Below are 22,396 nucleotides of genomic sequence, written 5' to 3'. Positions count from 1 at the left end.
GTTTCTTTCCTTTACATGCCCCAAAGTGTACCACCTTGGCAGACCTAAGAGCAGCAGGAGCTTGCCTTGGGGGAGGATGAGAGGTGGTTTGGCCAGAGGGAGTTCAGTGGGATTAAACAGCAGTCAGAAAAGGGGCTGCTCCCAAACCTCTGTGGCTCTGAGAGCACTGCTGAGCTTGAGGGAGCCTCTTAGCACAGCACAGAGAGGCAGGGGAGACTCACAGTGTGAATGGGGCAGGAGGGAACCCACAGGTGGGACCTCTCTGCCCAGTGCCAAGAAAGTGGTTGGAGATTTTTGTAGGGAGACCTGAGCTAGTCCTGGTTATGACACAGCCCCAAGCTGCAGATCTCCTGGGACACTTGTGCACTGTAACCCCAGGATTCCCTGGCTACCAACCACAAGCTGTAATATTTTTTGTCCTAAATAAGACATGTTTCTTAAATGGGTGTGTAGGAGGTCTCTCCTGTTGCCCCAGTGTCTAACCAGGCCTCCCTGCTTATGACTGCCCTGGGGGTGGAGGGAGTTGAGATGCTCAGAGTTTCCTCATTCCTGAGAGTCCGGTGCCTGGGCTCACCACTCCTCAGCTGCATGCAGTTATTTAAGCAGGACAGCTTGGGAGGATATATCACGGAACAAGCAGGGGCTGTGCTGAACACTGTGGGATCTTCAGGCTCCTGGTGTTTGACTTGTCTCCATAGATGCTGTCACCATGGCATCCCAAGGCCAGGCCATTTTCTGGAGGTATGGTACTATCTGCACTTGCTTTGGTAGAGGGAAAGGAGGGAATTGCACTTTTCAGACTCTTGGGATGTATCACTCTGCTGCCAGGAGCTCTCAAGAGAGCAGTTCTTTGCAGCTTGACTGTACTGCACTCACTCAAGCTACTTAAATACCAGTACAGCTTGTTTTATACAATTTGTAAGGCCATGTATGTATCAGACACCCATTTGCAGTCATCAGCTGTAGTCAAGATGGAGATGCATGTCCTAGAACTCTGCACTTGCTAGAATTTGCTATCCCAGGGTTGAATCCTGTGGTAGATTGGGGTGGCAATGCTTGAGGAAGGGTGTATTCCTTCTGTTGTATTTTGGGGGTTCAATGGCTTGAGGAAGGCACCCTTCTTCTGCTGGTCCTCAGACAGCTGGTTGTGTTTCCATCACATCAGCTTGCTGTGGGGAGAAAGAAACTGTCCTCCAGAAGTTTCCTTTCAGGAGTAAGAGCTGGGAAGACATTCTCAAAGTGTTTTGTGCCTCTCATTTCAATTACCCCATTTCCTTTGACTGAGTGCTGGTGAACTAAAGTTGGAAAAAGAAGTCTTGAAAATATCTACCTCGTATCCTTATTTCCTGATTAGTTGAAAATAACCCCCACCAGATGGATGAAAGGGCAAATTTTTCATCCTCTAGTGAACGTGGACTGAGCTTTCATCTGAACCTCACTGCTTGAACAGAGACAGCAACAAGCTCCCAGGTGTGAACTTCCCAGGCTGGATGGAGACAGAGGTTCCAGTGTGAGACAGTCCTGCTGGCATTTATTCTGTGAAAAAGCTTTCAGCTGTAACCAGTATCTGTCCCACTGGAGTGGAACAGCAGTGGGGAGAAGGACAGGCCATGTGTTAACAGAAGATTCCTCACACATGAGCCTTGCCACTTGGAGCATCAAGGAAGCACTAAATAGCAATATTATCTGCACCCTTTCACTGGCAGAAGTGGGGTTGCCTGTAGACACAGTGTCAGAGTGTAAATATTCCCTGGGCACTGTATTCCTCATGTGTCTGGAATGCGTGCAATAACCAGCTCTGTTATTCTCAAGAGGCAGCCCACCCAGCCAGCCTTTGTCAGGGAAATGAAGTAACTGATGGGTGTGAAAAAATGCTCATCTATACCTTGCTGCTGTGAAAACCTTCCTCCTGCTCTGCCAGTGCCTCTGCCTGCCCTGCCAAGCAGCCACAGTTTACTGGGAGAAGCAGGCTTCCTTCAGGGGCATTTGCTCTTCAGGCTAATCCTGAAATGCAGAAACAGACCAGAGAGGGGGGTGAATTTTCCAGGAAGTTTCAGAAAAGCAGTGGGAGATTTCTGCTGATTTCAGGAAAAAAACCAAAAGCAACAAAGGAAACAAAACCAAAACAAAAAAATCCCCAACAAAAACAACAACAACAATAAAACTCCCTGAAGGGCTGAAGAAAGTTGGGTTCTGCAATCACCATCTGCATATTGGAATAGAAACCCTTTTGGTTTGGGTTACCACTGCCATTTCTTTTCCACAGTAAACTTTGCTATAAAGAGGAAGGCAAGGGACCTTCAATATCCTAATCTTCCAGTTCTTTTGACCCTCTAAGCCCATTCCCGAGGGAAAGCTTAGTCCAAGTGGAGCTAGAGATCTGGAGAATTAGGACTGTTGCCTATCACAGCCGGGCTGTGAGCCTCTCCCTGTCCCTGGGCTGTGATCAGCAGCATTTAGGCAGGGAATGAATGGATTCATTTAATGCCAAATTTGATTCCAAGTTTGATTGGTGAGGAACAAGACTATGGAAAATAGGGTAGGAGGCACAGAGCAGCATCCCACAGGCTGCCAAATGGGCACTGGGAACTGAGGGTGGTGTCAGGGCTCCGACTGGTGCACCTCAGCCACCCACATCAGTCTGTTTCTATGCCTTTAAAACATTGGAGGTACCAGGGGTGCTGATGCACAGAAAATTGCTTCTTGCTTGGAGTGCTTGAACTGGACTGCTGCAAGACACAGCTACCACCAGCATGTGGCTAGGATGCCAGGTTCCTCTCATTCACTCTGCATGCCAGATCTACTCATTACACATGGTGGGCACACAGCAAATGTTTGTAAGGATCTTGTGATTCCTGCATCTTGCAGTTTCTGAAGAGGAAACTCCAGAGGGACTAATTTCTCCTTGTCCCTCACAAGGGATGTTGAAGTAGGCAGTGGCCTCTGTATACCCAAAATTGCCATTCCCCCTGTGCAGCTTTTCCAATCAGCCCTGCTGGTGCTCTGGAGCAGGGTGGGTAGCCACTCTCTGGGTGCAAAGCCAGCAATGCTTTGCAGCCATGGGGGCAGGTGGCACCTGCACAGGACAAAGGCATTGGTGTGGCCTGTTTGTGCTTGTTTGTGTTTGTCTGTGAGTAAGCTGAGGATGGTTTTGGACAGATGAGTGTGAGGGCAGAGGTGGTGTTCAGATCAGAGGGTCCTTTCAAGGACTAGAGGCAAGTGTGGTGGCACTTGAGGCATTCAGGGACTGCACAGGAGGACATCCTGGCTACTTGTCCCTCTGCCATACCTCCTAGCATTTACTGTAACCCTCTGGCAGCATCCCTCAATTCTGAGCACTTTCTTCTCTGCCTGTCCTTGGGAAGAAGGATTGTAAGATAAGGGGATAAAGATGAATCACAACTGTTGTGAGTCAGCACAGTGTGGCTGCTGCTTGCTTGTGATTCCCAGGTGTGAGAGCTGAGGCTTGCCATGACAACCTTGGCTGAGTTTATAGCAGCTATCTCACTCTGGGATCAACTCCCGGAGTGGAAATTGGTAGAGCTCCTCAAGGAGATGGGTGTTATTCAGTGTACATGAAACACTTGGCATCTTCCCCAGAACAGGAAAGCACAGGCTGTCCCACTGTAAGCCTGGCTGGGACCTTGAGTGACTCAGGACCGAGTCCTGTGGGACATGGTGAGGCTTTGCTGAAAGCTGTCACACGTCAGGATCCATAGGAGCCATCAAAGTCCCCATCCTGCAGGCCCTTGGGGGAGGCAGTGCCTGGGTCCCCAGCTGCCTGGTGCCCATGGCTGGATGATATCCATGACTTTTCTCCCAGCAGGGTCGGCTGTGATCCACCTTGAGGGATTAGGTGGGGAACTACTGTTCATCCCAGCCATGACTGAAAGCTGCTGACAATGGGGAAGAAGCCAAACGTGACATCTCCCAGCTCTGAGGGCATCTAGGCAGAGCTTGGTATGGATGTGAATGTGTAAATGGATTTGTGTGAGCCCTTATCTGGAGGTACCACATATTTGGTACCCTTGTGAGCATGTGCAAACTGGGCTTCCTCAGACAACTTCCCACTGGCTTTAAGGATGAGAATGCAAGGGAGACAGTAGGAGGTCAAACAAGTCTGCAACATCTCCCTTTTTCTCTATTCCCTCTTCCCTTTCTCCCCTCCCTGCTGCTCCCTGTGGGAGAGGCTTGTTCACATGGTATGATTCTCTGGAGTTCCATATCAGCCCTGTGATCGTGGCATCTGTGGAAACTGAGCAAGTCACAGATGCAGGCACACATCAGTGGTGGGAGGAGTCCATGGTTGTAGGGACATGTCCTGTCCTAGATGGACTGTCCTGCAGGAGGCTGCCCATCAGCTTTGTGTTGGCAAAATTGTGCTGCAAACCAGTAAATGCTGCTGAAGCAGAGCAGCTGGTTTTGTGTGGGCAGAAGGGCTGTGACCTCCCACAGCCTGCAGCTCTCTGGGCTTCATCTCTGTGAGGAGTCTCTGTGAGACTGCTGGGCACAAACTCCAAATCCAACCAGCTCCAAAAAATGGCCCTGTTTCCAGACCCTTCCTGCACATTCCCTGCCTTGTACCTGGTGTCTCCTGGGCTCAGGGGCTTTGCTCACCCCCTGGTCACTCACAAGCACCAGCAGGGACTGTCTGACTTGGTTAGGGTGTGCCAGGGAATGCAGAGAGAAGCATCCTGCACTGGGGCCAGCTCCTGCTCTCAAAGGCCAAGCCTGGGTCTCCTGCCACATGGTCCCCACTGTTGACAAGGGCTGCTCACCTGAATGTTCAATGTTCATCCCTATTGTGGTGATGTGCTTTACCCATCCGCCTCATTCTGGGTCTGTGGCTCACCTGCCTCCCCCTCCTTCCTGCAGCCAGCTCTGCAGATGGACGGTACAGCATGGGCTGTGAAGGAGGTGGGCTCTGTGCTAATGCTGTCCTTTCCCTTTTCCCCAACAGCATGACTACAGCCATTGTCATCCTGGCTGCAGTGATCGCCCTGATCATTGGTTTCGGTGTTTCAGGTGTGTGACTGCTCAGATTTCTTGCAGTGGGACTGGTGGGATGATGAACTTCTGCCCTGCCTCTACCTCTGTGTGTCCATCCCCTGCACAGGCTGAGGTGTGATCATGTGTGGAAGTGCCGCCCGCCACCCTTTAACAAAGGCTAGGCAGGGGTAGTGCAGCCTGTGCTGCTGGAGGTGTAGTGGTGTGGCAGCTGAAAGCCCCTTGGGCTTGGAGCCCCAAACTTACACATAAAGTCCTGCACATTCTCTGCTCCTTCTCCTGGATAGGATGAGATGATGGGATGGTATTTATTGTGAAATCAGAGATCATCTGCCAGGATGGGGCGCCTTTCCCAGGACCCTCAGAGACAACAAAAATGTGTTGTTTTGGTGTTGGCCAAAATGCAGCTTCCTTGGAATGTGCTGAGTGAGGATGGGTAGGGAAGGGCTGCATGGGGAAGAGAGCCTGGCTCTGGGAATTCTCAGGCTTGCAGCTTAGGATTTCAGATGCTCCCTTTTCTTAAATGAAAGAAAAATATTTGGATTTCAGTAAAGGGGAAAGAGCTGCTATTTCTCTGCCAGCATTATGCCTTCCAATCACATTAAGGGAGGTCCTGACTAAGAAAAGACATTAAAATCATGCTTTTCTGGCAGTTGCAAAGAGAAAAATCCCTGATATATATAAGTAAACAAGAAAATACCATGTGAATTCTTCTCAAACAAGTAAGAAGAGCTACTTTTTGAAGCACTCTTTTGCTACAGAAATACTCCTGTGCTTTATCATGGCATACAGTCCGTGGGAGCTGGCCTCTACCAGCAGCACTGGTAGCAGCCACTGGAGCCTTGCTGTGTGTCAGTGACTGTTCAGCCTCGGGCTTGGTCCATGACAGCCACAGGGCAGTCTGGCCTTTCTCCAGGCTTGCTGCCTCGCCTTTCTCCAGCCTCCTTGCTCTCTCATTGCAGGAAAACACTCCATCAGTGTGACGGCGCTGACCTCTCCAGGGAACATTGGCCAGCACAGCATCCTGGGCTGCTCTTTCGAGCCCGACATCCGGATGGACAGCATTGCAATCCAGTGGGCCAAGGAGGGGGTAGCTGGGCTGGTTCACGAGTTTAAGGGTGGGAAGGACCACCTGCAAGAGCAGGATCCATCATTTCAGGGCCGCACGGCCATGTTTGCAGACCAGGTGATCGGCGGGAATGCTTCCCTGGAGCTGAGGGATGTGCAGCTCTCCGATGCTGGCATCTACCAGTGCTCTGTCACCACAGCCAGAGGGAGTGGGGCAGCGGTGCTGCGGTACAGGACAGGAGGTGAGGGCTACAAGGAGCAAAATCCTGCTGCAAAACACATGCTAGTGTCACTTGGTTGCTCCTACCTGTGTTTGTGATGCTGCTACACCCCTGAGTAGGGTGTATTTCTGGCTTTTACAGGATATTTATGGCCTTAACCCCTCTTTTGACACCCTTGTTCCAGTAAAGGTTATACTCTTGATAACATGGTAGCTTTTTCTCTCTTGAATTCGGATGTATCTCCAGCCAGAAGTGCTGCATAGTAAAAACTGTAGCATATTTAATATATTTTTCTCAGTTTTTCTGAAGTATTCGGTTTTTTAAAATTACTACCAAAGCAACAAACCTCTGATATCATACTTACCTGAAATGTTACATATTTACAAGAGTCAGTCCTCCAGGGGAGATCTGAAAACCACCGGGTCTTTGGCCTCTTCCAGTGAGATGAATTTAGCTGTAATAACAAGTCACCTCCCAAGCGGTCACCTCATGTTGAGACTGAGGGATGAACCCCTTGCAGGTCTCCTCCAGACTGCACCCTTCCCTCTCATCCCTGTGGCCAGAATTCCTGTCCTACAGCTCACATTGGGTGAGGAAAAGCCCTCAGACCTCTCCAAGTGAAAGAGGGTTTTGTAAGCCTGAGGGTTGCAAATGTTCCACTGAGACTTGGTCCCCTATCCCTCCTTCAAACCTTGTGGCTCTGCCTACTTTTTGTGTTGCTTGATTAGATGTTTCAAGTAATCTACACAGAAAAGGCATTAGAAAGAACATGTGAAATGTTGTAATGGGTTTTATTTCCAGCACAGCTGTAATACCTGTTCTGTGTGGAAAGAGAGACATGTTCCTTTCAGCTGATTTTCTTTAGCTCATCCTTACACCAGTTCACTTCCAGGTCCTACCAGCCAAAACAAAAGTGGACGAATACTGAAGGCAGCTGTCCTGTGCTTTGGCTGTGTAAGCCCTCCTTATTACAGGTCTGCAGGGGATTGCTCCGGAGAGGAAATGGCCTCAAGTTGCCCCAAGGGAAGTTTAGATTTAATATTAAGAAAAATTTGCTCATGGAAAGGGTTATCAAGCCCTGGAACAGGCTGCCTAGGGATGTAGTGGAGTCACCTACTATCCCTAGAGATTTAAAATACATGCATTTATGGTTATGGTATAGTTGTGGACTTAATTCTGGGCTAACAGTTGAACTTGATCTTAAAGGTCTCTTCCAACCTTAATGATTCTGCAACTCTGTGAAGCCATAGGTGTTGGTCAGGCCCCCTTCTCAGTGAGTGGAGAGGGTGAATCATCTTTCCCCCATTATTAAGAATAACTAAAAGACACTAAAGCTGTGTCACGACCTCAGCAGATCCTGTCAAGCTGGACTGCTATGTCCTAGGAGTCCTTGGATCCCTTGTACTCATCCTCCCACAGCCCAATCTGTACAGAGCTCTGTCTGAGCCTGGTTTTGGCTTGGCTCCAGGCAGTGCTGTGCTGCCAAGCAGCAAGCAGCCTAGAAATACCTGGGACTGGTAGATGCAGTTGGGTATTTCAAGCCCGGTTCCTATCACTTGCCTTGTTTTGAGTGTCTCCCTGTTTTGCCTCCTTCCCAAAGCCTTCAGCACGCCTGTGGTGCAAGTGGAGCACAGCAGCCACGGGGACACGCTGCAGTGCGGAGCCCCGCGCTGGTTCCCTCGCCCTGCTGTGCGCTGGATGGCCTGCGGTGACACTGGGGAGCACCTGCCCCGCACTGCCAACACCAGCTACCAGCTGAACCCCGAAAACATCACTGTGAAGGTGGTTTCCCTCCTGCACAACATCACTGCTAATGCCACCTACACCTGCGTGATGGAAAACAGCATTGCCAAGGCTGTGGTCAACATCAGAGTGACAGGTAGGGCTTGACAGCACCCTGAGACCACAGGCACGGGGGAGAGTATCAGCAGTGTTCCTGGTGCACCAGGGGGTTCCTGCAGCAGCGGTATCAGGCAAGGAAGGGACTGAAAGCATGGCTAATCCAACCACTTCTCTGTCCCTGGGATGAATGAAAGGGTCTGTGTTTGCTCCTGCTATCTCATATGCTTCTCGTGGTATTGATTGTCACCTTGGCTAGGGGACAGAACTGCCAGGGGACCAGAAAGAGGGACACTTTTCAAAGGAGTGTATTGCTTGGAATGTTAACCAAAACCAAACCAACCAACCAAGCCTCACATCTTTTGACACTTTCTTTAGCCAGTTCATCTTAGATCACATTCGTGTACCAAACCAACAGGCCCCTGTAGCAGTTATTGGTGACAATACCTCTGACTCCAGCCCAATCTCTTTATTTTAAAAGCCATTTTACTCACAAAAAAACCAAGCTTTACAAAGGTTCTGAGAATCTTCTCCTGTTCTACATGAGGACCAGAATGCTTCTACAGCCAGGACTTCATTGCAATTGGCCTCCAGTACAAGAGGCAGTGTCTATCTTCATCCATATTCAGAAAATTGGGAAGGAATAAATACACACTTTTTTTGCTTTCCCTGCTGTGTTCCTCTTCTGTAGCCTCTCACAATTCTTCTGCTACAGATTTCAGCACTACAAAGGTGACCAACTTGCAGCTGGTGAACCTGAATGCAGAATCAGTGTCATCCTCCTTTCCAGCCTGTCACTGGATGCTTCTGCTTCCTTTATACCTGCTGTCAATATAAAGCCTCTGTAAAGCAATTGGGAACTCTGCTGGACCTGCAGGTAAGCTTGGGAAGAGAATCTCATATACATACAATATACAGAGGCCCTCTTAGGGCGTTTGGCTACAGCAGCAGACCTATCTCAAGACTGCCAGAATGGGAGTGCATGTCTTTCCCCTCCGCCTGTCCTTTCTCCATCCCCACCTTTCGGTGGGACACATAGCTTGTCCCTCCCACAGGTTTCTCCCATCACTTTTGGCAACCACAGAGATCCTTCTCTGGCACCAGCAACTGTCAGCTCTTACTTGTCCTCTCATTTTATTTCCTGGGCACCCTCTGGACCTGGGCTGCAGTTCATGGCTGCAAGGCAGCACGGGCTTGTTCCTCTCCCCCCCTGCTCACAAGACCTGCTACAGTACAAGCCTCTCCAGTAAATACTACAGACACCTTGAACATGGCTAGAGGGAGCTGCCAGCTTGAGCAATTCCCTGCAGACCTGGAATAAGGAGGGCTTACAGAGCCAAAGCACAGGACAGCTACCTTCAGTATTTATTGGCTTTGGCTGGTAGGACTTGGAGGGAAACTGGTGAAAGGGTGAGCTAAAGAAAATCAGCTGAAAGGAACACGTCTGTCTTTCCACACAGGTATTATAGCTACGTTGATGGCAGGACTCACTTCAGGCTTTCCTCCCTATGGGGCTGAGGGCTTTAGGAGTTCCTGCTGCTTCCAGAGTACACTGTAGTACAAACATGAAATTAGCTGATTTTTCCTGTGTTATCATTTCTTACCCACACCAACAACAGGATACTTTGTTTGGCTTCACAAAGAGAGCAAGGAATGTGATAAGGAGAATTGCATAAAGGAAAAGTTCTGATTGTAGGACAAGATATGTTCCCTTGTCTCATCTAACAGTGACCAGAACTCTCTGATCATGGGCAGAAGTTCAGACACAAACAGGAAAAGGGTTTCCCGCAATAGAGCTGAGAATGGCTCCTTCAGAGTACTAAAAGCAAGCAAATCTTAACTCCCCCCAAATAGATTTGATTCACCCATCTGTCTTGTGATTCTCTGACTGTACCAATAAAACTGTAAATAAGAGAGGCAGTTAACCTCCTTCATCTTCTTGGAGTGCTAAAATCAAACTCCCCTGCTGAAAAAGATGTGAATGGCAGAACAGCGATGGGTTAGAAAACTGCCAGCAGGTTTGGAATATTCTGGCAAAGACAAACCACATCTAAAGTCCTGTATGAGGAGTGATGATTGCAGTTGTAATGTGAAATGAAAGAGGAACAGATAAGCAGACAGCAGACAGAAAACTAACATACAGAATGAGGAGGAAAAGGAGACTAGTAAGATACTACTGGAAGCTTCAAGTTATTAAAGTTATTAGACCCAGTATAACAATAGAGCTGAATTTTTCTTTTTTGTTTCTTAAATAAGTGTTATCAGGTACTTCTTATCTATTTCTGTCTGCTACTGTGTTATTCATATTACTAGACTACTTTCAGTTGCACTTTTTAACCAGATTTTAATCTTTGTCTTATCACTTACAGTCAACATGTTCCTCAGACTAAGGTAGTTTATTTTGGGGTTTTTTTGGTTTTGTTTTGCTTTCTTTCTGGAGGGTGGAGAGAAGCTTTAGTAAAATCTTTTCTGTTCTGCAGAAAGTACCCACAGAAAGTAAGGCTGTCACAGCAACGTTTGCAAAGACTTCAGCTTTAAGCTATTCTGGCAACCTTTTAGGATGGAGTCTCACAACGTTACTGAATGGTGGCATCTATCAAGTCTTGTGCCACTCACACTTTGGTCTCAGAAGTGGACAGCAGGCCTTGAGAGGGAAGACATTTCACTCCTGCTCAGTAAAACCACTGCCTGTATCACAGCTCAGTGCCTGCCTCTTCTTACCAGCACCACCTCATGTTCAGGCTGCTGCTGATAAACTGCAAAACAATGCCCAAATAATCTTGTCATTTAGCACTGTGATTTAGTCTCCAAACAGCAGCTGACTCACTTCCCTTCTTTTCTTGAAGGAGATGCTTTAAAAGTGTAATTTTAATTATTTCAATTAGGTTAAGAAGACCATACCCTGTGGGAACTGTATAGTTTTGTTAATGGTCACCATACAGCAAGGAAAACTGAATACTAAAATAGAGACTAAAACAGATACCGTATTCTTTAAGTAATATTTTCATAGCTTTATTTAGTAGATACTACAACATCAAATGCACACACTGCGTGCCCTGGGCCCAAGGCAAGAGCTGTCACATCGGAAGCACTGAACATCTCTCTTCCAAAATGTAGCCCAGAGTGACCATTCAGGAATTCCACAAGTCACAGCAGCTGCTTGACTGCACCCTTCACCCTTTGCTCACCCTTCAGGCTTGTGCTCCCACTGAAAGGAGAATTTAAAAGCTCCTGATTGCAGTAGGTATCTCCATAATTCCTCTCCCACTGGGAGAGATATTAAGCTGTGGCTTCCACTCAGCAGGAACTGGATGTCCTGCTCATCCTCTGGCTGTTCAGGTAGCCTAAGGCATCTTGTGCCACTTCCTCCACCTTCAGGCACAGCAGGCTCGGACGAGGCCCCACTCGTGACACAAACTCCACGTCACCACAGCGAAAATTCCGCAGCTGCAGGGGAGCTGCAGGGGAAGGATACAACGGGAACAACTCAGGACAGGGCTCTGGCTCTGCTCTAGCCCACAGCTGCACAAGCTGCTGGGGGAGGGAAGGCCTTGCAGCAGCTGCTTGGCATCTGCCAAACCTCAAAGGACAGCACGGTGAATGACTCCAGGATGTAGGCAGAGGAATGCCTTTTGCCAGCATCCCTCCAACCTCCAGGAAACAGACATTCTACACTGTGAAATGAATGCTGTGAACTGTGTGCTTACAGAGCTGATGCTCTGAGCTTTGTATCCTCTATCAGTATCAGCAACCTGCCTTTACAGTGTACATGACAGCCAGAAAGTCTCCACTGCAGAGCATCCTCTGGTGAGCTCAGCAAATCAACCCCTGCAGCACCTGCACTCAAACTTAAGCTCTAGGTATGTGTGCAAACAGTGTGAGGAATTGGTGTGAAGAATGCCCCCTTCACACAGCAACTGCACAGTTGTGGCAGCATGAGCTCAGACCTCGGCACTCATGAATTCAAAACACTTCAGTGCTGATTTCCAGGTGAGGATTTCCAGGCCTGCTATTGACCCTACATGCCATCCTATCTACAGTCAAAACCCACTTGATTTGAGAAGCCTGCACAGTAACTCTGGCTGATCAGATTCCTGTCCCAGACAAGGACTGGGAATCTTTCTCAAGAACAGTTTTATGTGTGAAGTAGAAAAAATTATCCTATATTGTTTTAGGAATTTCCATAATATTATTTCTCTATTTTATAGCCATGGATCTACTAAGACACAACTTAGTTCTACACTACAGAATACAAAATTCCAGGAAAATCCTTCAAAGATCTTGCTATGATGGGCAGCGAAGGTACCTCTCCTTCCCCAGCCTGGTGAGATGCCTCCTCCCTTCCTTCCCACCCTAAATATTAGAAAAGCCAGCAGTACTTGCTTACCAGGCCGCAGGATCTTGGAGGGCTTCCTGTCTAGGCTGAAATCCAACAGGATAGGGCGACATATGAGAGGACTTCTGCACAGACTCCTTAGGTAACGAGCAACAAGATCTTCAGGTTCCTCTAGACACTGAGGAAGGAAAGAGTGTGTTGCCAGGGAGTGTTCAGTGGGAGGCAGGGAGGCTCTGCAACACCCAGAGCAAAGGGAAATCCTGTCCAGCCGAGACTTGAGCCCAGCAGGCTGCAATTGCTGCTGGAATAGCCCACTCACCCCTGTTCCAGGAGCTTCCCTGTGCTGAATGCACACGCTGCCCCTGCTCTGCACACAGTTCTGCACAGCTTCCCACTCGAGAAGGCTCAGGCCCAGCACTGCTGCCACATGTTCATTCCTGCACAGCACCACAGCTTCACCTGTTCCATCCTCCACCAGCACCCTGTGCAGACAGCAGGCAGGCTGGGATCAGGAGGGCAGGACAATACCTGCTCCCTCACAAGGGCCACACTCCAGAAAACACATCTCAGTAGAGAGTTTGTTCACATCTCAGAAGATGTGATAACTCCATCTTTGCTGTTGTGTCCACATCCCATCCCTGATATGATTTTCCCCCTCCTGTTTGTGGTGTAATTTGTTCCCTCCTCCCCCCTCTCCCCACAGCCAATCCCTACAGCAGTTACCGTGCACTGGCTTGCCTCACTCCTGTTTGTGATGGACATGGAGGATTGTGTCGGGTGCACCTCCCCTGAAGGAAGAACAAAGCTACAGCTATGTATGGGTGTAAGTGAGAAGGGGAAGGGCCACTGCTTATTTAAATCCTTCTCTAATTAAGTAGGAAAAAGTCTAAAGAATTTCACTGCATTTCCAGTGAGTTCTGGGAAAAGTTTATATGGGGAGAAAAATCACCTTGCTGCAAGGTGCTGATCCCAAATAGCAGTGAACATGGGAAGAGCAGAGCATTAACAGAGTAGGATTGTCCTCTTCAGTGCCCTCACTTCACTCCCAGTCCTACTGCCAGCCTGCCTGACATCAGATATAACATCAGATATATACTTCTAATCACTTAGGTCCTTTCTAATATGCAAGTCCTTCTCAGACACTGGAAAAAGGGTTTGCAATCAAGACAGGAACTCTCATTTCTCCTACATGGTAGCAAAGGATGTGTGAGAGTAAAAAATCTGCAAGACCTCTCACAAATTATGTTTGTGGAAGCTTGACTACCTCTTTGAAGATGCAGCTGCAAAGTGAGCAAATCCATTGCAGGGACACAGTCAGTACACAGGACAAGTGGCATAAAATCCGGGCCTGGGCCACATTTTGCAGCTGAGGTCTCAAGCTGGATAGAAACACTAGTGAGGGGGATGAGGCTTCTCCTGCAGGACTAGAAGAAATAGCAATTTGAGAAGCTTGGAACATAGAAGCCTTTCTTTGGACACTCTACCATGAGAACAGACCCAACACTTACCTAGAAGGAAAAGGCAAGTGAGAAGCTGGCAGAGATAGGATGCTCACACAGCTGGAGGCAATGTAGGTGCAATAAACATTATGGAATCTGCAATATGAAAGAGCAGATGTCAGAAAGAGCTCACAGAAACCAAACACTCAGGTTTTCTTGGGATGGCTGGGCTGATCTTCATTTGTAACACAGTAGGAAAATAATTTATGGTAAGGGATTGGGAGAGATGAAGGATTGAACAAGAGATGAGGTAAATCCATGTGGGAGGTCAGATTAAGAGATGGTTTCAAAGACAGTAAGAGAGGTCAGGGCTCTAAAGACAGGAGCACCTTGAGATCTTGCGTTCCAAGTTCTGGAAGAGGATCTTGGCTCCAGGTAGCAAGCCCCTGAGGTGCTGCAGGTAGGTGGCAGTAATGTAAACGTCCATCCCAAGAGGGGAGCCTGGAGCAGCTGAGACACTGAGCTTCACACTGTGATCCCTGGACAGCAGAGTCCCTGAGGAGGCACAGAACCACACAGACCATGAGCTCACTCACACAGGCAGCATGGCCTGTCACTGAGCTGGGCCTGCTAGAGGGGTTCTTCCTCCCATCCTGATGAGGCTGTCACTGTTCCACCTCCCAGGTTTTCTGGATACTGCATTCCCATTCCCATCTCCACATCCACAGTGTGCAGTTTCCAAGCCCTTTGACATGCAACAGGATGCAACATCCTGGCATACTTCCACTATTCCCAGGCACAGCAGCACACTGAACAGAAAGAAGAACCAATCTGTTGCTTTCCAACAGGCTGCCACAATCTTACCTGTCTGCTTTTGATGGCCAGGTGGCTTCTCATTCTTGGGAGAGGCACACAAGGTCCTCTCCATGATCTCACCACAGAAAGAAACAAGGGAACCTGTGAAACTGAGAGCAGACCAGGAATTTTGTCCCACCTGAAGACAAAGGGAGTGGAAGAAGGCCTGACTTCAAGATTGCAACAAAGTGGAGTAGTGTTGGTTAAGCCCAGTTTCTGGGAAACCTGTCCTTGAGCACCTGAGCTACTGGATCGAGGGCAGCTTGCTGCAGCCTACCCCTCCCAGGGACAAGAGGCCCCTTTACCTTGCTTTCTGCTGCTTCAGGTTCAGCAGTGAAGATGAAGAGTAAGGCACTACAGCCTTCCTCTCTGCTAAACTCCTAATTGTTTTTCTGAATTAGATGAAGAAGCCAAGCAGAAAACCCACAGTTTTTCATAAAGCACTGGTGAAAAATCCAGTGTGCATACATATCACCCCAGATTAAATATGCTTTGAGCGGAAAAGTTATAAGTTTATTATGTGTTTGAGCAATGTACGCTAAAAAAAAATCTAAAACAAAAAAAACCTCCAAAAATATACAGTCAGTCTGATTTTCCCTGCTGTGCTTGTTTCCACTTCTGACAGGAATTTGGCAGACACCTTTGGGACTTAGTCCACACCAGCAGTAGCCAAACCATTTTCTGGACACCATTTTGCAGTTTCGTCACCTACAATCCCTTTACCTTAAATAACCAGGATGGGAGAAGTCTGAACTACTTGCACACAGATTTTCCAAACCATATTCCTAGGGTGGATATTTCATTGCAGTTTAATATAGCACTTCCCAATAAAAATTACCACAGAGCCATTCCCTAAGACATAGTCACTTGTAATTTGGGGCAGACCAACATACCTGCTGCTAAGCACTTCTGGGATGGAGGCAGTTCTCTGGTCCATGCCTTTCAGCACTGACAGGGCTGTCAGCTACAAGTGAGGGAGACACAGCCTCAGACAGGTTGCAGTTTACAGGCATCCCCAGCCAGAGCAGAAAAGACGAGCTCTGTGTGCTCAGAGCTAGGTCAAGCAACTCATGCTTCCTCTCCAGATGAATTCTGAAGCAGGAAAATGTGAAGCCCAGCAGCAGGCTCTGATGGAACTCAGAGCAGAACAATCTCACCAACAAGATACTGTATATTGATAATTTCTAGCTACTTCTGGAGAGATCTACAAGTAGTCTGTAAAAGCCCTGTGCAATAAGGCACTGCATACCTGGTGCTCAGGCAGACAGGAGATCCAGGTCTCATGCTCTAAGTGCCAGCTATCTTGGACAAGCAGGCATGGGGGGCACGATGGCCTGCTCAGGAATGTGGATGGCACAGGTGGAGAACAGGGCTTGTCAAACACTTCCAGGTCCTGAGATAAGAGTGATAAGGCAAGGCAGAAGTCTATCAGAAAAAGGAGATTAAAGTTCAATAGGGAAAAAGTGAAGAACAATGGTTCACAAAAGAAAAAAAAATCCACTGAACTCAGAGCTCTGAGAATTTTAATCAAACACAGAACGAAAGCAGTTTCTTGGAACAACAGAAGGAAATTCCAAACCTTGAAAACAGCTTAGTCACCCTCTGACTCCTCAACTCCCACATGCAGCTCAGCAAAAGTCTCCAAGAGAGACCAGCACAACAACTTGTCTCTTACCGAGCAGCAGGGCACAGTGAAGCAATACAGTCCGTCCACGTGCAGGAATGGAAACCATCGCAGAGACCTCCCCATAAACAGCAGTAGTGCCTGCTGGGGGAAGGGACGAGAGAGGGAGAAGGTGATGAGAACTGTTAGGTATGGAATGAAAAATACAGTCAAAAGAGAGCAAGCCCAGCCCAGAGGATGTCTTGACTGACAAGAGAAGGCAGATGCGTTTACAGGAAGGTGACAGAGAGAAGATGGAACTTGCTTGCGGTGCAAGAAGGAATTTGCTGGCACAAACACACAAAGGCACCCAACACAACAATCACTTTCCCACTGATACTAAATTACCCCACAGGCTCCCTTGAGAGGAACCAGCTCCCAGACTTATCAAACCACACCCCAAAGCTGCCTCACCTCTTGCTGCGTCACACCCTCTTTTCCATTACAGCCAGTGTCCTCCAGCTCTGATGGGTTCCCAGTTTCTCTGGGGTGGCTCCAGAGCTGTGGTCTGCCCAGCCACAGCACTGTGGCCTGGAAACAGTGCTGCAGCTCATGTGCTTCTTTATGTCCTTCTGCGGGCAGCTGGTAATTGCGTGACATGAGACCCTCTTTCTGGGTGACCAAAAACAGCTGAGATACACAGCTCGTTGTTCTGGGGCTGCTCGGGCCCCCCTGACAGTTCTCATCTCTGCCAGTATCTGCCTCAGGATCCTCCAATTTCAGCATTTTTGCCTCTGGGGGTTCCAGCTCAGATGCTGTGCTGCCATCTTTCTTATTCCTCAAAGAGGAGCTGTTTCCACTCCTAAGGCCTTTCTGGATTTGTCCTTCAGCAGCATGGAGAACCTGAACATCCTCCAAGTAGAACTGCACATAGACACTGAAATGACAAATGGTCACAGTGAAACTCCCCACTCCTGACATGTGGCTGTTCTAAACAAACACTTATCTGGGAAAAACATATCTGGTGAGTGCCCCACAGGTACTCAGCAGGAGCAGAGGGAAAGAGTGAAGTGGAGGGCCGCTCCCAGGTTGCAGGTACTCTGAACAAAAGGAAGATGGTGGCTTTGATGCTGAGAAAGAGCTCATTTTATGCAAATAGCAAAGAATGGGTGCTTTGGCACTGAAATGCTATGTTGGTAAGAAGGCTTACCATAGTCCAAAATACTCAAGGAGCTGCAAAGTGATGATTTTACTTGCACACTGAATAAAGGGACTCACCTAGTTTTTTTCTCTCTCACATGCTCCAGATTTTCCAGGTGTTCCCAGGAGGGAAAATCAGTCTTAAGGAATCTCTCCACTACAAGCTGGTAGTTTTCCACCCGCACGAGTGATCCTGCAAACACATCAGAGAAAAGAGCTGAGCTAAATAAAAAGAGAACATAAAACCAGTAAGGTCAATATCCTCATTTTAAAGTCACGAGGTCAGGCAGTGACAGTTCAGCATCTCCACACAATGTCTCTTCTTCCTTGTTTTGGAGCTGGAAGGCAGAAGAGCAAAAGCTCAGCACTCAAATACAGTTTAGTGGGACATACCTATGAGAGCAGTCTGGGCAAAGGGGCTGCCATCCTTACGGGAGATCACACAGCGAAGTGCGCCGCTCTTGTCCTGCAGCTGGAGGGAACTGCTCCTGGAGGAGACCCTCAGCACACCCAGGAGTATCTACAACAGAAAGGAAGCTGCAAAGAGCATCAAACAATTCCTATCCTTGAAAGCCAGAAATCAAAGTGTGTGCAGCAGCAGCTCAAATTCAGTCTGTTTTCCACATGCCACAGTGAGAAAAGCAGAGTCATTTCCTAACAGGAGGAAGAGGCATGCGCTGGACAGGGTGCTGGAAGGCATGGTGAGAAGCAGGAGCTCTCAAGGCACAGACAGGAAAGAGAAGGAGGCACATACGAGTTGGGGCTGGAAACTCTCTGCTGAGAGTGTGCAGTAGGACCAGGCCAGTCTGCGATTCAGCTCCTGGGTGCCCATATGCTGTGCCTCCAAGGGGGAAAGCAACTGGGATGGACTGAAGCCTTCCCAGCTCTTCTGTTCTGCCACTCGGCAAACTGAAGACAGAGATGGGGCCTGGCAGGGAGGGTTCAGAGTCAAATACTGTGAACAAAAGAGAGAAAAAAACAAATCACCTGAGTTTCTTCCCATCAGACAAGCAGGAAACAGCTCAAAGAACATTTACTCACTTTCCGCAGGGGACACTGGTGTATTTCTGATAGAATTTCATTATAAATATCTCTTGCTTCTTCTCTGTCTGGCACCATAGCTTGCAGAAGGGGGACAAGGAACTTTTCAGCAGCTCCTGGGTTTTGGTGCATAGAGCTAAGCAATCGACGGCGCCCAAAGAAACAAGAAAACCTGAAAAAAAGTTATGACCATTAAAAGCACAGGCAGTCCTTGCATTTTAGTGAGTCTTGCATCTAAGTCAGGGACTCCTTCTGCTTGTTTTTAGTGAATATACTGTATAGGACAAGAACTAAAGAGATCACAAAAACCATGAAATGATTAAAAAATAGAGCATTTAAGGCAAATGCAAATTATGTTGGGCAGACAAGAAACAGGAAGATCCACGGAATTAAGAGACTGGCAAAATCTCAAAACTCAAATGGCCAGAGAAACAAATGACATAAAGATAATCTCCCTCTAAGCCACACAAATAAATCTCCATGCCTTTTGGCTGGGCATGATATGATTACTCATGCTAGGTACACTTGGCTTTCTTTCACAGAATGCAAAAACCACAAGTCAGAAACAACCACAGACTATTTTTATTCCATTTCCCTCATGAAAAATTAATTTCATAAGTTTAGCTTACTGCTTTTGAATGGCTGGAAGTGATCACACTGCCAGCCAAAATATGACAGAAAGTGAACTCAAATGAAAAGAAATAGCACTCACTGGAACAATTTTTAAGCAGTACAAGGACTGAGCAATCACATTTAAAGAAAGTAGAAAATATAATAAAAACTGAAACTTATAGTTAGCATAATTCCCAAGGCAAAACTGAAGCTGTTTTATTGGCAGCATACCAAAATTCCACAGTGCCAGTAAAGCACAGGAACACTGAGCATTCTATAAACTGCTACGTGACTGACAGTAAAATGTATATAATTTAAAGTCCAAGGCAGTAGTCACAGTGATCAACCATAAGCGCTTCAGAACAAACACAAATATTTTCACTAACAGAAGCCAGAAGTAGACACAGAAACTGGCCCATAGCTGTCCTGCAGTGTCAGGGAGAGCAGGAAGCCATCTGGAAGACTTGGAGGTAAGCATGGGTGGGAAAATCTGCCAAGACAGAGACTCTAAAACAAATTATCACACTCCTGGGAACACTCAGAATATCTCAAAGTGATATGCTGAACAGCTGCTGCTGCTTCTGTGCAGTCAGAACACAAGAGCCTTTATATCAGTTATGATCTAGTTGTAGCACCAATTTCCAGCTTCAGCCTCAGTGCCCACCTTGATCTGCCAAACAAACCACATAGGCAAGCAAACACCCTATGGTGCTTCTGTATTTCAGGACAAAGCATTCCAGGCAGAATTATGTGAGTAAAATGCTCAGAAGCACTGCAGCTTCCCAAGACCTTTACCTCACCTGCACTTGAAAAATGCACCGGCTTTTCTCATAGGAGCAACTGCAAGGTAACAAGGAACTGGACAGGATGTGAAGTCTGTATAAATGGCTTAGTTAGGCCAAGAAACCAGAAGCAATTGCTGCTTATATATCCAAGCACAGTAATTTTGTGATCCTTTGGTCTAGAAGACACTCAGATAACCTACAAGCACATTGAGGCATAGCCTGACTTCAGAAGAATTGTCCTCACCTCTGCTCAAAGGTCTCCAGGAGGCTCACCAGCCACAGGTACAGCGGCATTCCCAGATTGAAGCGGAAGAGCAGCTGTAAGCAGAGATTTCCTGAAGAGGCCAGGGGCTTGTAGCGGGTGCTGAGCCTTGAGAAACTCTTCAGCACAACCATGCTGTTCAGGCAAGCACCGAGTACAGTGAAGGGGAAGGAGGCCAGAGGCTTCTGCAGGAGGTGGACGTCGATGAGCTGGCATACACAGACACAGAGTGTAAGAGAAGAGATAGCCAGTCTGCCACCACTCCCCAAAACTGTAACCCTACCTTAAATCCTTTCTCACTCTACTGAATTGTCTATAATCAGGCCTGAGGCATTGAGCACGGTTTAGGGAGGAATCAGATAATAATTATATCAACTCTCATGACTGAGTCCAGGCAGCAAGATCTCCAGTTTTGTTCCAGATACTTGCTGAAATAATTCCCATGTTCCCGCAGCCTTCTTTGACCCACACACTCACAAGCCATCCCCAGGGCCTGAGTCTTTTCCTTGCAAATCTCAGCTTACCTCCACACAGGCTCCCGGTCGGAGGCCCCGTGCAGAGTTCAGCAGGGGCTGGTAAGCAAGGCACAAGCAGACTTGGTTATCCAGTAAAAAGAGACCAGCTTGGACATTGAGTACTTTGGTGACAAATCCCTAAACAGAAAGTGAACAGAAAGCAAAAGGACTGTAGAGAGTCACAAAATATAAGAGACTCACAGGCCTGAGCAGTAAGAAACTAAACTCATTATGAAAATAATGGTCCTTGCAGGCCAGGAGCTGAAAGCCCAGTGCACAAGTGGGTGAAGGCTAAGCCTATGAACGCTTACCACATAGGAGATGATCTTGGACTCTTTGGTTGGTCTTGGCCTCTCCTCTTCAGCCTCCAGCTGCAAGGAGCAACTGAGCTGCTCAGCAGTCTCAAGGGAAGAAGACTGAGTGGATTCTCCTTGTGAAGCACTGTCCAGTGGCTGCTCCCTCACCTGCTCTGCACAGTAGGGCAGAAGGCAGGAAGAAGCACTAGTGATGAATATTGTTTGTCCAGATTTCTTCAGGCTGGACATACTCAGGCCTGTGATTGTGTACCTGTGACCCAGCTGAAAGGCACGATGCCACAGCAACTGGCTGGGTTTCTAGGGCAGAGAAACAAAAGCAACATCAGCATCAACTCCAGTGAAAAAAATTCCTCCTGACCTAAATAATCTCACTCAAAAACCTCTTTTCCACCCAGAGGATTGCCTCACACTCTTAGCAAAAGGACTGTATCTGCAAGACATTTACGGACACTGCAACTGCATGAGGGAGAAGGACTGTACTTTGGCAGGGTACAGAACTAGACTTCTTACATACCAAAACTATTGTACACTGGGTGCAATTAAAAAGATATCACTTGTAAAAGAAAGAATAAATCAAACTGGGAAATCAATGGCAAGCTTCAAAGAATTAGTCAGCTAGCACATACACAGATCCAAATAGTGAATTTGTGAGCAAAATTCCAAGGACTTACTTGCACCAGCACAGGGACACAAACAGCAGATGCAAAGCACTTCAGAAACAGAAAGAAGAATGTCTTGTGGTGAACACAAAGGAGAGGCCCGAGTCTGGTCAATTCCCCTGCTACAGTAAGCTTTGATCTTTTCTTATGCAGAATCCTAAAGGGCAATTGAAGAGGCAACTGAAATCAGGGATGAAAGAACACTTAAAAGTATCCCAAAAGCAAAATAAACAAATTTGTAGCATGTACATTCTGGGAATAACAGATCCAGCGAAGCAATACGGTCAATCTCTCAGAGAGGTTTTCAAAACAATATTTGACTACAAAATTTGTACTTTAACTTTTCTATACTAAATCCTTTTGATATTTTAGTATTTGAAGACAGAAGGACAGAAGAACAAATTCACACACTCCATGACAACAGCCAGGTTATAAAAGGCATTACCACAAACAAGCAACTAATTGTTGGTCTAAAGGAGAAGAAAAAAGTCACAAGCAGTTCTTGTGCAGAAAACAGAACTCAGATTCGTATGTCCATGGAACATAACACTGTGGAAGCTGCAAGCCTATGAACAAGAGGCCTGAGAGCAACAATGGAGTCTTTCTAACAAACCTGACACAGAGGGAAAGAGCAGCA

The 22,396-nt window shown here is 47.4% G+C and overlaps 2 protein-coding genes across 2 annotated transcripts in view; one reads left to right on the top strand and one right to left on the bottom strand.

The window, feature by feature from the left end:
• Nucleotides 1-709: 709 nt before the first annotated feature.
• On the top strand, nucleotides 710-8,972 carry VTCN1 (V-set domain containing T cell activation inhibitor 1). The gene is made up of 5 exons (XM_066569546.1): nucleotides 710-741; nucleotides 4,961-5,025; nucleotides 5,970-6,317; nucleotides 7,897-8,175; nucleotides 8,827-8,972. The coding sequence occupies exons 1-5, from the start codon at nucleotides 710-712 to the stop codon at nucleotides 8,970-8,972; spliced, it is 870 nt and encodes a 289-aa protein (XP_066425643.1).
• Nucleotides 8,973-11,120: 2,148 nt separating this feature from the next.
• Nucleotides 11,121-22,396, bottom strand: part of CTC1 (CST telomere replication complex component 1) — a 19,359-nt gene continuing 8,083 nt past the window's right edge. Inside the window, exons 6-25 of the mRNA XM_066571752.1 lie at nucleotides 21,772-21,916; nucleotides 21,095-21,397; nucleotides 20,793-20,921; nucleotides 20,251-20,477; nucleotides 18,610-18,781; nucleotides 18,323-18,523; nucleotides 17,962-18,088; nucleotides 17,647-17,761; nucleotides 16,843-17,305; nucleotides 16,441-16,530; nucleotides 16,015-16,158; nucleotides 15,659-15,729; nucleotides 14,775-14,875; nucleotides 14,300-14,465; nucleotides 13,980-14,066; nucleotides 13,736-13,895; nucleotides 13,195-13,259; nucleotides 12,791-12,953; nucleotides 12,523-12,649; nucleotides 11,121-11,593 (exon numbers count right to left, since the gene is read on the bottom strand). Of these exons, the coding sequence (XP_066427849.1) occupies nucleotides 11,433-11,593; nucleotides 12,523-12,649; nucleotides 12,791-12,953; nucleotides 13,195-13,259; nucleotides 13,736-13,895; nucleotides 13,980-14,066; nucleotides 14,300-14,465; nucleotides 14,775-14,875; nucleotides 15,659-15,729; nucleotides 16,015-16,158; nucleotides 16,441-16,530; nucleotides 16,843-17,305; nucleotides 17,647-17,761; nucleotides 17,962-18,088; nucleotides 18,323-18,523; nucleotides 18,610-18,781; nucleotides 20,251-20,477; nucleotides 20,793-20,921; nucleotides 21,095-21,397; nucleotides 21,772-21,916 (3,217 nt within the window). The 3' untranslated portion in view covers nucleotides 11,121-11,432. The remainder of the gene's footprint in view (nucleotides 11,594-12,522; nucleotides 12,650-12,790; nucleotides 12,954-13,194; nucleotides 13,260-13,735; nucleotides 13,896-13,979; nucleotides 14,067-14,299; nucleotides 14,466-14,774; nucleotides 14,876-15,658; nucleotides 15,730-16,014; nucleotides 16,159-16,440; nucleotides 16,531-16,842; nucleotides 17,306-17,646; nucleotides 17,762-17,961; nucleotides 18,089-18,322; nucleotides 18,524-18,609; nucleotides 18,782-20,250; nucleotides 20,478-20,792; nucleotides 20,922-21,094; nucleotides 21,398-21,771; nucleotides 21,917-22,396) is intronic.

This window comes from Molothrus aeneus, chromosome 2 (genome assembly GCF_037042795.1).
Source record: "Molothrus aeneus isolate 106 chromosome 2, BPBGC_Maene_1.0, whole genome shotgun sequence".
Classification (NCBI taxonomy): domain Eukaryota; kingdom Metazoa; phylum Chordata; class Aves; order Passeriformes; family Icteridae; genus Molothrus; species Molothrus aeneus.
This window is presented reverse-complemented; position numbering and strand designations above follow the sequence as displayed.

What these genes read in the sequence shown, in the direction of transcription:
- VTCN1 (XM_066569546.1), top strand. Translation starts at nt 710, where the DNA reads ATGGCATCCCAAGGCCAGGCCATTTTCTGGAG. An exon ending in GGCCAGGCCATTTTCTGGAG is followed by an intron (nt 742 to 4,960) that starts GTATGGTACTAT and finishes TTTCCCCAACAG; the next exon opens with CATGACTACAGCCATTGTCA. An exon ending in CATTGGTTTCGGTGTTTCAG is followed by an intron (nt 5,026 to 5,969) that starts GTGTGTGACTGC and finishes CTCTCATTGCAG; the next exon opens with GAAAACACTCCATCAGTGTG.